The 12,236-nt window shown below is 34.1% G+C and overlaps 1 protein-coding gene across 3 annotated transcripts in view; it reads right to left on the bottom strand.

Annotated features, from left to right (window-relative positions):
- The window catches only part of sand (potassium two pore domain channel sandman), a 49,537-nt gene that overhangs the window by 25,768 nt on the left and 11,533 nt on the right, over positions 1–12,236 (bottom strand). Inside the window, exons 1-2 of one of the 3 annotated variants that reach the window (XM_081975678.1) lie at positions 6,740–6,869; positions 3,708–3,933 (exon numbers count right to left, since the gene is read on the bottom strand). In XM_081975678.1, the coding sequence (XP_081831804.1) occupies positions 3,708–3,836 (129 nt within the window). In that variant the 5' untranslated portion in view covers positions 3,837–3,933; positions 6,740–6,869. Of the gene's footprint in view, positions 1–3,707; positions 3,934–6,495; positions 6,518–6,739; positions 6,870–12,236 lie in introns of those variants that run through there. The other 2 variants (XM_081975679.1, XM_081975677.1) reach the window with 2 other exon arrangements.

The following is a 12,236-nucleotide window of genomic DNA, read 5'->3' as shown; positions in this document are numbered from 1 at the left end:
TTGAGAAACTTATTAAATTAAATTGTATTAAATTTCATAATTAATTCTGAAAATGGTCAATTGAGCAGCATTACTGAAATGTAATTATTAATTATTTAGTAGCTTTAGGAAAAATGACATGAAGAAACTGATCTTGACAACGTTGCAAAAGTGCGATTATTGATCAGTTATATGAAATTATGTGTGTGTCTCAGAAAAATTTACCAATTTTGCAAGTAAATTTTTTTTTGCAACTTTTAAGCCCAGTCAGGGAGAAAAGCGGTCTCAAAGTTTGAACTGCCAGGAACACAGTTTGAAAGAAGTCAGAGACAAAAACTGTTTAAGCACATTTTGATAATCCAAAAAAATAGTACAAAACAGTATTTGTAATATACCAGTAATCTACTGGTAATTTGGCATTCAAATTTTCCAGGTAAACTAAAATATTTACTTTTCCAGTAACTTACCCATCACTAGTCAAAAATAGACAGGGAGTCAAAATATAAAAACTCTATCGTTAGGGACTCAAAAACATTGGTATTTCTCCAAGAGTTAATCAGTATTTAAATTATTATCCAGACGGTTTAGTAACCTGGATCGGCTTTACACCAAAATATGTTTACCCGTTTGGAGTGAGAAAATAACTATTTCAAGCACATTTTTGGAATCTTCATTATATTTTCTATTCAGTGACTAGAAAAACACTACAGAATTTGGTACAGTCAAGGAGAAAAGCAGTGTCAAAGTTTGAACTGACAGAAACACAGTTTGAAAGACCAGTCAGTGTTCCAAGAACATTTTTGAAATCCTCATTAAATTTCCGATTCTGTAGCTTGAAAATACACTACAAAATTTGAACTGTCAGAAACACAGTGTTTACTGGTAATTTACCGGTGAAATTTTCTTGGTAAAGTAGAATATTTACTTTACCGATAATTTACCCATCACTAGTTATATGTAATTTTAAGAAACATGACAATTTGGCAACGTTATAAACACTCTATAGTAAAATAGGAAAATTGGTCAGTTTGACAGTATTGCAGAAATGTGATTAGTGATCATGTAAAAGTAATTTTAGAAAAAATGCCAATTTGGCAACACTCCAGAGGTTGAGTTACAAATTAGAAATCTGATCAAATTGACAACTTGGCAGAAATAGCATTATTGATCAGTTATAAGTAAGCTCAGTTTAACGTTACTGAAATATAATTGTTGATTATTTTAGAAATAATGACAACATTTAAAAAAAATATAATACTAACTAGAAAAATAATTAGGCAATGTTGCAGAAATGTGATTGGCGATCATTTATAGATAATTTTAGGTAATATTACAATTTGTCAACATTGTCATTTTACCTAAAATTATTTATAAATAATTTGAATGAATGAAAGAATGTTTTTAGAAGTATGTATTACTGAAAGGCCTGCGAGAATCTCGTGAATGCTATTAAATACAGGGTGTACTACCAACCAAAGTTAATTACATGTTTGCAGAACTTCTTGAGCTAGACAGGGTTTGCAAATATTTTCCTACTTACTTAATTTTTAAATAAATTGTTCATAGTTTTATATTAAACTAAATATTGATTTAATCTTAATATCTTAGAACGGAAAATATAAAATATTTGCACTATAAACACATAATGAAAATAGCAATATGCAGTTTTTGCTATTGTTATAGAAACTTAAAAGGATTCTAACCTATTTTCAATCCAAATATTTTGTTTCAAATCGTATGTGTTTCTACTAGAGCTTGACATTAAACGTAAAACTTTTTGATCTTTACTTTAAGTTTAAAAAAAAAACGGTAAAACTGACTCATTAAATCAATCGTAAAAATTTGAATTGCATTTATTGCCATTTTTGTAATAATACTTGAAAGCAAAGTTTTAATTTTAATCATTCTGTTTTGGCTGAAATTTCTTTGAATCATATGACATGTAACATTTTAAAAAGGCGTCTTGCGATAGTTATGAAAATATTTAAAATTTCTTTAAATGTTTGATCTTGATAAGCTTTTAATTAATGGCTAATTCATTTTAGGAATTTAGATATAGATCAACAAATAGTTTCTGTAGTGTGACTGAAAAAAAAATTAAATAAAATAAATTTATTTCCTTTTCCTACAGTTTCATATTAAAAATTGCATTTGTACTAGTAATGAGTTACAACACTGCAACTTACAAAACCGAACTTTTTGAAGGTATAAGCTTAATTTATCCACTGGCCAGTTTTAAGAGACATCTGCCCATTTTAAACAGTTTTTTCTGATGTTTAGGACACTTGTAGAGTCTTCTGACAATTTTTAGTACGTTTTCATTAGTATCTAGAAGCTTCTGCCAATATAAACGAATTTTCTAAGGTTTAGGACACTTGTAGAGTCGTCTGAAAAATTTTGAGAACGTTTTTATTAATATTTAGAGGCTTCTGCCCGTTTTAAACAGTTTTTATAATGTTCAGGACTCTTGTAAAGGCCTCTAACAAGTTTTAAAAGGTTTTCGATAGTATTTAGAGACATCTGGCCATTAGGAACAAATTTTTAAAGGTTAAGGGCCCTTGTAGAATTCTCTGACAAGTTTTAAAAGATTTTATATGGTATTTAGAGATCTCTGGCCATTAGGAACAATTTTTTAAAGGTTTAGGGCACTTGTAGAGGCCTCTGACCATTTTCAATGCGTTTTCAATAGTATCTAGATACTCAAGCCCATTTTAAACAATTTTTATAAAATTTGGGACCCTTGTAAAGGCCTTTGACAAATTTTGGGAGGTTTTCCATAGTATTTAGACAGCTCTGGCCATTATAAATGATTTTTTTAAGGTTTAGGCTACTTGTAGAGTCTTCTGACAATTTTTAGAACGTTTCCATTAGCATTTAGAGGCTTATGCTCTTCTAAAGGCCTCCGACAATTAGAGGCATCTGCTTATTTAGAGGCACCTGCCAAACAATTTTTCTCAGGTTTAGGATACTGTCCTCGCATAATTTGTGGGAGGTTTTTGATAACATTTAGAAGCTTCCGAGCATTTCACAAGAAACATGCAGGTAAAAAAAGTATTAATAGATATATAATAAATTAAGGAAACTAATAATCACTAACATTTTGTATAGAATTCAATAATGCTGTGTAAAAAATATAATATAATATTATATTGAGCTTTTTACAAATAATTTGTCACCCATTTTGGGGACACTTTTTGCAGTTGTAAACTTTATTTTAATAAGTGAATATATTGGTATTAATACAAAAATAATTCAAGAATAAAACATGGGTTACGATCGGTGCAAGACAATAAGCACTTTATTGATAGAGAATTAATAGTTTAGTAGGTTTAGTTTAGGCTTTTTTTTAAATATTAAATAATTTTTTTTGGAAATTTCCTATCGGCACGGTTCACTAAACGATCTTACGCAGTCCTCTCATCTGAAAAGTTTCAACCAAAACTAAATTTGGTTTGACGAATTGTATAGAGAAGCGTTGCACAAAATAGTGCATTGTCAACTTTATGAACAAAATATTTTATGTTGAAACTATGCTTCAAGGTAAAGAAAGACATTGACATTGGTAAATACTTGTTAGAATGTAGAAGAAAGTATGTTGAAGAATAGAATGTTTAGAATTAAAATTCGACTACTTATTGCAGTTTTCTGTCGGTTTGTAGGAAAAATATTTTAATCAGTACTCATTAGGTAAATAACTATTATCCGATTACTACTCTTATTATACTTACAACGAGTCCAATTATGCCCACATTACTGAACATAAAAGCAACGAAATTCCGGACATATTCTTTGCATTTCTTGAACCAGGGCCTCCTGTACCGTCTATTTGGTCGTCGAATCGATCGTCTCCGGTCCATTTTACTGTTTGCCCGCCATATTAATCCGGATTTTGGCTAAGCTGATGCATCGGGTCAACTGGATAACGACTTCATTTTCTCCTTCCCCCGCGGCTTTCTGGAAGCGAGTTGTCATTTGTTAATTTAACTTCCGTGTCGTTTACTCTAGGCAATTTAGATTCGAATCCGCAACAAAATTTAATTATTGTCATATAAACGTAAAGTTTCTATGTTCTGTTAACCGCATTAAACAATGTCAAAATTCCGGAGCAAAATTTAACTTTGTCCGGTTTGTAAACCAGTTTTTGCTTTATCTTCACACAAAAGTTTTAACGAGCTTTAATTTAAGGGTATTTAGTTAATCAGGATTTCTGCTTAGTCTAAAGCCCTTTGAAAATACCTCTGCCTTAAATTTGTCGCGTTTAATTTGATCATCTCAGGCTAAATTTAAATATTCCGGCTGGAATTTCTAACCTAATTTATTAAAGCTAAACATATTTTGGTGTAAAGCCGATCCAGGTTACTAAACCGTCTGGATGATAATTTAAATACTGATTAACTCTTGGAGAAGTACCAATGTTTTTGAGTCCCTAACGATAGAGTTTTTATATTTTGACTCCCTGTATATTTTTGACTAGTGATGGGTAAGTTACTGGAAAAGTAAATATTTTAGTTAACCTGGAAAATTTGACTGGCAAATTACCAGTAGATTACTGGTATATTACAAATACTGTTTTGGATTATCAAAATGTGCTTAAAATGGTTTTTGTCTCTGACTTTTTTCAAACTGTGTTTCTGTCAGTTCAAACTTTGAGTTCGCTTTTCTCCCTGACTGTACCAAATTTTGTAATGTTTTTTCATGTTATTAGATTAGAAGTTAAATGAGAATTTCAAAAATGCGCTAAAAACAGTAATTTTCTTACTCTAAGCGGGTTCTACAGGCGTTTTTCTCTCTGACTGTTCTTTCATACTGTGTTTCTGACAGTTCAAACTTTGACTCCGATTTTCTCCCTCGTTGTAGCAAATTGTGTAGTGTTTTTTTACGCTATCCGATAAGAAATTAAATGGGGGTTACAAAAATTTGCTTCTAACAATCATTTTCTCACTCCAAGTGGAATTTACAGGCAATTTTGTCCCTGACTGTCTTTCCAAATTGTATTTCTGACAGTTTAAACTTTGATACCGCTTTTTTTTCCCTAATATTACCACATTTTGTAATATTTTTTCAAGTTATTGGATAGGAAAATTAATGAGGATTCCAAAAATGTGCTTAAAACCATAATTTTCTCACTCCAAGTGCGTTTTATAGGCGATTTTGTCCCTGACTGTTCTTTCGAACTGTGTTTTTGGCAGTTCAAACTTTGACTCCGCTTTTCTCCCTGATTTTACCAAGTTTTGTAGTGTTTTTTCATGCTATTGGATAGGAAAATTAATGAGAATTCCAAAAATGTGCTTAAAACAGTTATTTTCACACTCCAAGTGGGTTTTACAGGCGATTTTGTCCAAACTGTGTTTCTGACACTACCAAATTGTGTAGTGTTTTTTCTTGTTATTGGATAGGAAATTTGATGAGAAAACAAAAAAGCAACGGGATTATTAACCATAAATTAGATGATTGAAAATAGTCACGTGATCATTTGCACCCTAAAAAGTCATGTACTTTTGAAAATATCAGTTTAAAATAAAAAACAGTTACGTAAATTTGATGATTGAAAATTGTCACGTGCTTATTTTGAAAAATATCACGTGACCTTCCAAGTAACTTTTTGACATTTAAACCTGACACGAGACATTATGAATTCCATTTTCATTCTTAGAGGAGCAACGTGACACTAATTATGAGGTTTAAAAATAGTCTCGTGACCATTTTTACCTTAAAAAAGTCACTTGACTTTAAAAATATCACTTTAAAGTGGAAAACTGTCACGTAACTTTAAAAGATATTAGTTTAAACTTAGAAAAAATTACGTGACCGTTCAAATACGATTTCATCATTTAAAACAGTTATGTGGCCTTCAGGATTTCGTTTTGACGTTAGATGAGATGTGAACACAAGTCACATTTGAATCTTAAAAAGAGTCACAAAAAAAGTGTTTATACAGTGGATCAACTTGTCCGAATTGATGCCAAACGACTCAAAACTGGCAAATAACAATTCTAGTGCTGTTCTAAGTAACACAAATCGTATTTTTGACATAAAGCAGTAAATATAAATTTAAAATAAAAACGACTTCCAGAATCTAATATTAGACCCTAATAAGAGTATTAAAAATGTTGATGGTGATTTCGCTGACAAAACTGGCGCAAAATTTAAAAAAAAATACGTGAAATCAAAATATTCACTTTTGTCAAAATGTCTTGAAACCAAAAAAAACATTTTTTTATTTCCATTTTACCAAATATAACTTTCAGACCTACCAACAAATGGAGGACTATTACACACGAAAAATTCCATAATTACAACTAGATCCAGATCATGGAACAGACTCCAATTTTTCCTAATTGCATTATACTATATTTAGTCTAGTAAGACGTCACTAAAGTAGTACTATTTGCGTTTCATTAAAGATTTACAACCCATTTAATCCTGACAGCAATTTTATGCAAGACATATTCAAACAGTGAATTTGATTGCCAAATTTTAGGTCGATTTATTACACCATTTTTGTATTAAACTTACTCCAATAAGTTTGCTTATATCTGTCAAAAACTACAACCAACTAACTAAATTTTGAACATATTATCTAGTTTTCCACAACTTCAAACATCACAGCTAATACAGTGGGCGTCCAAAACTGACACGAACAAAAATACAAAATCCGAACAAAATTACCCAAACAACAGATCGTTATTATGAAAACATAAGTTTTTTTTTACGTTAACACATCTTACGTGTAGTACAATAGCCAGTTTCCAATACTTACGGTCCTTGACTTTATGCCGACATTCTAAATATAATTCAGTGGTAAAACGAGTTTCAAAATAATCTACAACGGGCGTTTTTGTGTTGCAACTGGACAGGTTATCAAGGCATTGCACATAATGTTGCGATACAAAAAAACTGCGGACCAACCAAAAGTGAAAATTGGATTTGTTCGTTTTGCGGACGACTGTCCGTAAGAATAAGCTGGATAGGTTTCATAAAATAAGGTTATTTCTTCTGTCACGTGGACGTTCCTTGTCCAGACCGGAGATGATAAATTTGGACTCACATTTTGTTATTTCTGGAAGACGAAATATTCCGATTATAATTGGGTTTCTTTTGGCATTGAGATCCTCGTAAATACAAGAGGGAGTTGAATTTTTTATAATGTAGGGATAAAAAAAGGTTTTATCATAATTGTGTCATCAAGTGATCCGAAGAACGTGAAAGATGGAAATTGGCCTGAATTGAACAATTAATCAACAGTGACTTTGATGTCATTGACTCAACTTAGTATAGATCATGATGAAGATGGTTCAACTCTTGTATTTCAAATATTATGATGAAGAATATTACTGAACAATTATTTGTTGTTCTCTTTGGTTGTTGTAAATTTGGTACAGAATAGATTTTTATCCTGCACAGCAGCTAATCTCTGTAACTTGCAAGAACAAAAACACCATCCACAGGAGAAGTACCTCAGGAATGAAAATCAAATTTCAATCCCGATCTACAAGAAGGGAGAAAAAATAGACCCAAGAAACTATATTGGAAGCTGCCCACCAAAATAATAACCCAACTTTAGGCAAAATAGGTCAACAATTTACAAATTCATTGAAGTTCACAAACCTGCGTTCCTCTGCTTGATTGACCTAACTCAAGCATTTGATAGAGTACAACTAAAGGATGTGCTACAAATCCCGCAAGAACAATGAGCCAACAACAATATAATTCAGGTAAAAAACTTCTCGATAGAAACACCAGTACAAGAATACAGAGGCATCTCGACCACAGAGAAAGTGCAGATATCGATAGGTATCAGGCAAGAAGCCTAAGTCCACTACTCTACAACCTGGTAGTAAACCGCATCATAAATTAGGTGAAAGGTGTAGGACGAGGTAACAGAATGGGACAACCCGAGTTCAAAATATTGCGCTATGCAGACAATGCGGCTCTCATTGCAGAAAATGAAGACAACCTTTAACTAATGCTATTCGAGCTAAACCAGCCCAAGTTCTATCAACTTGGTTGGGGTGGATTTGATAGACCAAGTTCTATCAAATCAGTCAGCAACTCAATATGGACATATCCATAGGTAAAACGAATACCCTGACCATTGTTAGGGAACCAATGAGCACTCTGGTAATAGATGATAAACCCATAGAGCAGGTTATGCAATTTAGATACCCGGGCAGAGATATGTTCAGCGCTCACCACCCGATGAAGAACCTGCGAATCCAAATTAACAAATCAACCATATTATCAGAATGTCTAAGGAAAACTGTATGGGCTAATCCCTATATGCGAAAGAAGAAGTAAGATCAAAATAAACATATAAGACATGCGTCAAGCCAATAATGACATATGGTATAGAAGCAAGATGGGATACCAACAAGACCAAAAGGATTCAACGAGCCGTCGAAATGAACAAAAAAACAAAAAGAGATCACATAAGAAACACTGACATTAGAGCAAAATGCGACGTAGTCAGTGTGGTGAGATGAGGAAGGCAGAGGAGAAGAGAATGGTATCATCACGTGAAGAGGATGACCGACGATAGACTACCATGGATTGTGCTAGAAGAAAAACCAGCAGGTATCTGTCCATCCGGAAGACTACCAAAGAGATGGAGAGACAGCTGGAAGTCCACATCTCAGGAAATCCACATGGAATCTACATCTCATCTAGATCTCTAACAAGTAGAAGAAGAAGAAGAATTAGCATTGGGGTGAAGGTTTCGATAGATCTCATCGAAAGAAATATTTTAGTACTGAGTACTTCAAGTATTGGAGATGGTAAAGAAGCTGACCTACGAGAATATTGCAAACATTACATTCCAAAGTGCAAGGTACCCTTTCCATTTTACGATTTTGAGCTGTTTACTTGGCATCTTCATACATAAATTCAGACTGGCGTTTAGAGGAAAACACATGAACTTTTAGTATTCTCTCGTTAATTTTCTGGATCTGACGTTTTTTTGGCTTTCCCATTTAACGAGTTCAATGTCTAGAACAATGACGTTTTGTGCAATTTGGAATAAACAGTTGGGACCAGTTTTATTTCGTTATTGTGTCAATAACGAATTGCTTGTGTAGTTTGTGTTGTTAATGTTTTATGATGTTAGTTTTATTTTGGGTTGCTGTTGTGTTCTTGAAACTCTAACATAACTAGCTTTAAAGAATTTGTCTATATTCCCACATGCTATACAGGGTTTTGCCAGGATCACAACATGGTGGTAACAAATACATGGTTCAAACTGCATAAACGAAGACTGTATACTTGGAGGGGTCCAGGCGATAACCCAACACACATTATAAGAAACCAGATTGATTATATATTGATCAACAAAAGATTTAGGAACTGCGTAAACAGAGTTACAACCTATCCTGGAGCGGACGTGGGATCTGACCATAACCCGCTGGTTGCCGACACTAGAGTCAAACTTAAGAGACTAAAGAACAGCACCCAACACATTAAATTTAGACTGGCGGAAAACAATAAGGAAATATTTGCGAAAGACCTGAACAACTGCATAAAGGAATTCAGAACCGTCGACAACGTGGATGAAATTTGGAAATCATTCAAGGAACTAACAAATAAGCTAATGACGGAGCATACGGCAAGACAGGATACACCGAAGAAACAGAAATGGATGACATCCGAAATATTGCACCTCATGGAGCAAAGGCGGCAGTATAAAACAAACCCAGAAGAATATAAAAGGAGACAAAAAGAAATAAAACAAAAAATTCGGATCGCCAAAGAAAACTGGATGAAGGAAAAATGTATGGAAATGGAAGACTTGGAGAATAGACATGACACTTTCAACATGTATAAAAAGGTCAGAGAAGTAGCAGGTTTATACAATAAAAATACCACTAACATGCTAGTAGACACTGAAGGTAAAAATATCTTAGATGAAAAAGAAATCCTTGGAACATGGCTCAAATACATAAATGAGCTGTTTGATGATAATAGACCGAATGAACCCAACTTCGATGACCACGCAAATATAGACGGAGGGCCAGAAATTCTCAAGAGTGAGGTTCTATTTGCAATAAAATCCGCAAAAACCAAAAAAGCCACCGGACCTGATGACATCCCAACAGAGCTGTTACAAATGATCAAAGAGGAAAACATTGGAATCTTGGTCAAACTGTTTAATGCGGTGTACGCGACTGGAGACATACCGGAGGATTGGCTGAAATCCGTATTCATTCCAATTCCGAAAAAACAACGGGCAAAACGATGCAGTGAGTATAGACTAATAAGCCTTATGAGCCACACCTTGAAGGTCTTTCTCAAAATTATCCACGCGAGGATAAGAGCCAAATGTGAGGCAGATTTGGATGAAACCCAATTTGGATTTAGAAACGCTTTAGGAACTAGAGAGGCACTGTTTGCTCTGAATATACTACTACAAAAATGCCGTGACCAACGCAAGGACGTTTTTGTGTGTTTTGTTGATTACGAGAAGGCCTTCGATAGAGTACAACACATACAGCTTATAAACATCTTAAGGAACATGGAAGTGGACAACAGGGACGTTAGAATTATCGAAAATTTATACTGGAGACAGAAGGCAGCAGTACGACTAAACGGAAAGCTCACAGAAGAAAGTCAAATTCTACGAGGCGTCAGACAGGGCTGCATACTGTCACCACTGCTTTTTAACATATATTCAGATAAAATCTTTAAACGGGCTACACAAGAACAAGAAATGGGAGTACAAATCAATGGAGAATATATAAATACGATACGATATGCTGACGACACTGTCATCTTGAGTGACAAACTAGAAGACCTGCAACATCTACTAAACTGTGTAAACGCAGAAGGGCAAGAAATGGGGCTCAACATAAATATCAATAAGACAAAATTTATGGTCTTTAGTCGACAACCACATCTTGATGCTTCACTGCAGATCAATACGAAGAATATAGACAGAGTAACCCAGTTTAAGTACCTTGGGTGTTATATCACCGAACAACTGAATCCAGATAGAGAAATAAGATGCAGAATAGAGACAGCCCGAACAACATTCCAAAAAATGAAACCACTATTCTGCAATGATAATCTGAACCTAAAATTACGGCAGAGAATGGTAAAATCCTATATATGGTCAGTGTTACTATACGGGGCAGAGGTCTGGACCATTAAGGCCGCTACAGTTAATCGGTTAGAAGCGTTTGAGATGTGGCTACACCGGCGAATGCTGAGAATACCCTGGACAGATCGATATGCAGACCAACGAAATGGTGCTAAACAGAGCCGATGCAACACGTTTGCTGCTAAATACAGTTAAGTGCAGGCAAATCTCATATCTTGGACATATCTTCAGAGGAGAGCGATACAGAATCCTACAACTGATCATGATGGGAAAAGTGGAAGGACGTAGAGGAGTAGGAAGAAAACAGGCTTCCTGGCTGAGGGACATCCGTGAATGGACCGGTATACGCAGCGCAGAAGAACTCTTTCGATTGGCGCAGAATCGAGAAAGACTTGCCCAAGTAATTGCCAACGTCAGGGGGACCTGACACGGCACTTGAAGAAGAAGAAGATACAGGGTAATTCAAATTCGACCCTCACCATTGGGATCTCAGAAACCATAAGAATTACGAGAAAATTTAAATTGGGGCAAAGTTGCGCAATTTAAAGCTCAACCAAATGCTGTTTTAAAAATTTCGATTTTCCGAGTACTTCCGAAGATATCCGAAAAAAACTGAAAATTTGACTTTTTGTTTTTATTTATATCTAACCTTATTTGAAGAGATATCCCAAAACTAAAAGCATCTTTTCATTGCCACTTTTTCCTAGCTATTCGATGATGGATTCAAATTTGCCACACGACGTTTCGTTTTTGGTCAGTCATCATCAACTTTCTTTTTTCTTATGGGCGCCATATTGGATTTTTATCCCACAAAATATTACGTTTTATTCTGATTTTAGTGATGTATGAACTTATGATTTGCTTGGTAAATGACAAAATAATTCAATAAAAACTATTTTTACTTTAGTTATTGGCTTTGAGTTAATGGGCCGTTTTCTAAAATGTCATTATTCTCACAGTACTTGTCAAACACGATAATTCGGACGAACATTAGAGCAAGTCAATCATAGTTAAAAATGTATCTAGATAAGAAACCCCCGCACAAAATGTTATTATTATTCAAGCATTGCTGAACTATTTAGGCTAATCGGAAGAAGAGATTTGTTAGCATTATCTCTAACTTAAACAGTTCATTTATGTTTCCAAGAGAAAGATCATCATTTTAGGA

This window comes from Ips typographus, linkage group LG3 (genome assembly GCF_016097725.1).
Source record: "Ips typographus isolate SLU linkage group LG3, UJ_Ityp_2.0, whole genome shotgun sequence".
Taxonomy (NCBI): Eukaryota; Metazoa; Arthropoda; class Insecta; order Coleoptera; family Curculionidae; genus Ips; species Ips typographus.
Note: the sequence above shows the minus strand (reverse complement) of the source record. Positions and strands in the feature narration are given on the sequence as shown.